This window comes from Henckelia pumila, chromosome 4 (assembly GCF_033568475.1).
Source record: "Henckelia pumila isolate YLH828 chromosome 4, ASM3356847v2, whole genome shotgun sequence".
Lineage (NCBI taxonomy): Eukaryota > Viridiplantae > Streptophyta > Magnoliopsida > Lamiales > Gesneriaceae > Henckelia > Henckelia pumila.
Genome location: NC_133123.1, coordinates 56,388,281 through 56,392,572, shown reverse-complemented (window position 1 = coordinate 56,392,572; position 4,292 = coordinate 56,388,281). Strand labels below are relative to the sequence as shown.

The 4,292-nt window shown below is 36.3% G+C and overlaps 1 protein-coding gene across 1 annotated transcript; it reads right to left on the bottom strand.

The window, feature by feature from the left end:
* Window positions 1-2,583: 2,583 nt before the first annotated feature.
* Window positions 2,584-4,012, bottom strand: LOC140865238 (expansin-like A1). Its single transcript, XM_073269804.1, has 4 exons — window positions 3,765-4,012; window positions 3,396-3,684; window positions 3,122-3,257; window positions 2,584-3,040 (listed from the first exon to the last, which is right to left on the bottom strand). Exons 1-4 carry the CDS (start codon window positions 3,895-3,897, stop codon window positions 2,795-2,797), a joined length of 804 nt encoding a protein of 267 aa, XP_073125905.1. The 5' UTR covers window positions 3,898-4,012; the 3' UTR covers window positions 2,584-2,794.
* Window positions 4,013-4,292: the final 280 nt, after the last annotated feature.

Genomic DNA, 4,292 nt, shown 5'->3' with positions numbered 1-4,292 from the left:
GTAAAATAATGATGTAACAATCAACTAGTAAATGAAGAAACTGATTTTATTTTCTTTTTTTAAATTACTCAATTTCATAAGTTGCAATATAAGTAATCAACATTGTTTAGTTGCACAATAAGTAAAAAAAAAAACTTGATGATATGCCTACCTACGAAACATTAATAGAGGTTTGCAAGAAATTTTGGTTTCTAGATGTGTTGAATCCTAACTTTTGGTGATAACAAAATAATACTTCGTTGTTTTAGTACGGCCGCCGCTTACATGTAAAACATGAGCTCAAGAGAAGTCTACCGATTCCATTATATCAGCTGACCAAGAGATATCTACTGGAATGAACGGTATCAGCTGATCTTAGCACGTCAACCATTATCTATCAACTGAGCTAAGAACATCAACCGACGTATGCTCAACTGATCTGGGTTATCAAAGCAAGGATATCTACTGAACTCACTAGTTGACAGGATGTCTATCGTACTCAAGAAGTCACGAATTCCCAGTTTCTCAGAATGTTGACAAGACAACTTAAACGCAAAGGACGAAGCATTTAAGGAGCCATCTGATAAAGTAAGAAAAACCATTAGTAGCATTTAATGTGAACGACACATTAAATAGACAATTTAAGGCGCTGCTAATACAGATATTCAGAAGATATTATCGCATATCACAAATCAATGACTGATATCTGACACTCTAGACGTTTTTCTACCTTTGTTAAAAGGAAGGAGACGTTGAGCAAATCTACTATAAATATCAGATCTTACTCAGAATAAAAGAGAGAGCCACACTTACAAAGATTTGCATACTTGAGCACTTGAAACCACTTTTTGAATACTCGACTGCTTACTCAACCCTTCGTTAAAAAGCTTATCCGATCTACAAAGATATCTTTTCAAGGGTTACTCAAATCCAGCCGTTTTTAGAAGAACCCTAACTGCTACAAGGATTTGATATTCTAAGCCTTCAAGAAGCTTAGAGTGTTATCATCATCAACTGAAGAAAGTTTGATAAGAACTTAGAATCTTATCAGTGTGAATCTAGGAGTTTCATCATGGACATTTGATAAGTCCTAACTTGGATCGGGTGTATTGCACGTCGTTGTAATAACCAAAGTCTTCTAGTGTATCCTTCCCGTGAGAAAGAAGGGGTGACGTAGGAGATTGAGCTCCGAACATCCATAAACATATCGTTGCTTACTTACGCTACTGAATTACACGATTCCATCATTATCATCTAGTATAGCAAGAGTTGTTTCCGCACTATTTTAAGCAGCTCTTATATCTCTAGAAAGTTAAAGGAAAATCGGTTGAGTGAACTAACATTTGCTTAATCATATTGTATTAGAGTCAAATATTTTTAGAGTGTGTATTCACCCCCTCCCCCCCCCCCCCCCCCTCCCCTCTCTCCCCCCCCTCCCCTCTCTACACACACATTCGATCTCCAACAAGATGAAATTATCTGCAGGGCCATATGAGGAAAAGAGATGAAAGTTGAAAAGAATTGGTTGAGTAGAAATTTTTTGTGATTTAACTCAATTAGAGCAAGACTAGGTTTACATATACATAAATACCAATTTTTTATAAAAATAATTGGGGAACCGATTTCAAGATTGGGTCCTAGACGGTCGGCTGACCACGTCTTACCTTAAGGTCCGCCCCGGGGTGTCTCAGTGTCCTTATAAGGACAAGTTCAATGATGTGAGGATATTAGTGTGATGAAGTTGATAAATTCATTGCACGATGATGTCAGCGATGATAACTTTATTGATTGGTTCTGCGAAGGTGAGATAATGGTGTAGAGATAATGTTAAAATATTAATTTTTTATTTCATTAAATGTTATAGATAATTAAACACGGAATAAAATTACATATGATTGAAAAAATTTAAAATTTTAAAAATATTATTAAAAATAACATACATAATTATAAATTAAAGACATAATTAAAAAACGTACATATTTAATTATTCATCTCCATTTTCACCACAATTAATTTAATTTTTAATTTATTTAGTTTTTATATTATTTTTAAAATATTAGAATAACCAGATTAAATCTGACCGTTCATCTTGAACAACCATATTTAATCCGACCTTTCAAAAATTGAAAAAAGAATGAAAAAAATTCAAAAAGAATGAAAAAAGTAGCAAACGACACTTATTCTTCTGCGCGGAGCCTGCTTGCTTTATCGCACAAAGATCACTCCTAGTGCGATTTCCTCGTCCATTGAAGGGGCAAGGAAATCAATTGGACGAAGAAGCCCACAATCTCGCTGGGCTTCCTCGTTCATTGACCATGACTTAAGAGAATGTTAAATTAACGGATACTCTCTTAGTTGTGTAATTAGATTGATGAATTTGAAAATATTAAATCTTCCAATTTCTTGTGCATTAAACAAGAGTATTTGGATTGAGATACACCATCATTTATGCCGGAGTTTCAAATGAACTGAAGATGGATGCCATTTGTTTCAACATTTTTTTTTTCAAATCAAATCCTCCCACCCAAATAGGAACCCCGCGGGACACCTACAATCGATGTTCCACTCAATATCACTAGCCACTTGTTTGTAAAAAAAAAAAAGTACTTGCAACAAAAATGTTCAGCCATTAAGCGATTTTTATTTTCATGTTTACACGCATGTGGTGTGTGTGTTTGTGCATCTCTTTATTACAAACATCTGTAGGCAGCTCTATTAACATGTTAGACCAAAAAAAACAAAAAAAATTAAAGGAAACTATATATATGTTAGCCACCCTGGCTCCAAGTAGATAGATAGGCTTAAAAGTGTCATTTCATTTCCAGGTGGAGTCGTCACATGGAGAACAGCCCTGTTTGGCAGTATCATTAATCTGTAGGCCCGAATCATAAATCGCACCATTTTTCCAGTCAGCAGGCAACACATTCTTGGCCCAATACCATTTCCCGTCGTACCCAGAAGTCACTACAAACCTCAACTGCAGAGGCCCGGCAGGGACCCGGCTCGTGTCCCAAACAGCCCCGTAATTCCTACTCATGAAATTCCAATTTGGTGATCCCACCTAATCAATTATACAATCACATTATTCTTTATCCATCCAAATATATAAAATTTTGAATACAAAATTATTAATATAAGACACCTGTGCTACGTCCAGTGCCACGATTTCTGTTTGACCACCTTGGTACAAGAAAGAAATGGCTAGATAACTCGGCTTGTGGCTCGATTCTTGAACACGAACACTTAGATTCTTGTTCTTTGCGTAATCACATGGTACCCTATACACATTAACAATAACCATTCAGATTTATTAATTAGGATACAAATTCAAAATTTAAAAAGAACAGGACTAAATATTTATTTTAATTTCTGTTCCCATTCTTAATTTTCCTAGTGTCGAAAACATATATACATACCTCTTGTACTGCACAGGGAGGATTCCCAGTTTGAAAATCTCCTTCTCCATTCCCTTTTTAGCCATAGACACGAAGGCTTTCTTGCTCACCACGAAATCTGTCCCATTGTCGCCATTTTTGTCGCTCACCAACACAACTGTGCCTTGTTTGCTGCATAACCTTCCGTTGTTGCATCTCATCTGAAAGCAATCACCGCAGGCAAGTCCTTGGTTGTACACGGCGGGGGAGGCGGCGGCGAGGAGGCCATAGTTCAATCCTACTGCGACGGAGCCGTACCCACAAGCCCCGGCTGCAGTACGTACGTACATTGGTGAGAATTCAAACGGATAAAACAATTGATGATTGTTGATGTATAAATAAATTACTTACACTGAAGGGCTCCATCACCGGAAAAGAAGGCGACTTTAGCTTGGTGGACGCAGCGATCACAGGCGGCAGCCAAGGAGGCGAGATGGAAGAATATAATAATTACTAAGTAAAGGGAAATCATTAGCAGATCCATGGAAGATTAGATAGCTTTTATTTTTTTGTGGGTGTTGAATTTGTTGAGAATGCGATTGCTATGATATTGATCTTGATCAGTGGATTACAGCTCATACATTTCTCTAAATTTTCATTACGTCCTGTTAATATATATATACACACACAGCAGTAAGAGACAGGGAATATTGCGTATACGCGGCTTCCATCAAAAGGTTCAAGAAAAAAAAAAAAAAAAGAAAATCCTTGTTTTAAATAAAAAAAAAGAACAATACTTTTTTTGGGTTGACTCAAACAAAATATATATCTCATAAAATATTAAAATTAACCACCGAAACCGTGTTAGTGTAACAAGGGAACAAAGATTATGAGTTAATTTGCAGAGAGAATGCGCGTGTGTAGGAACACGGCAAATTT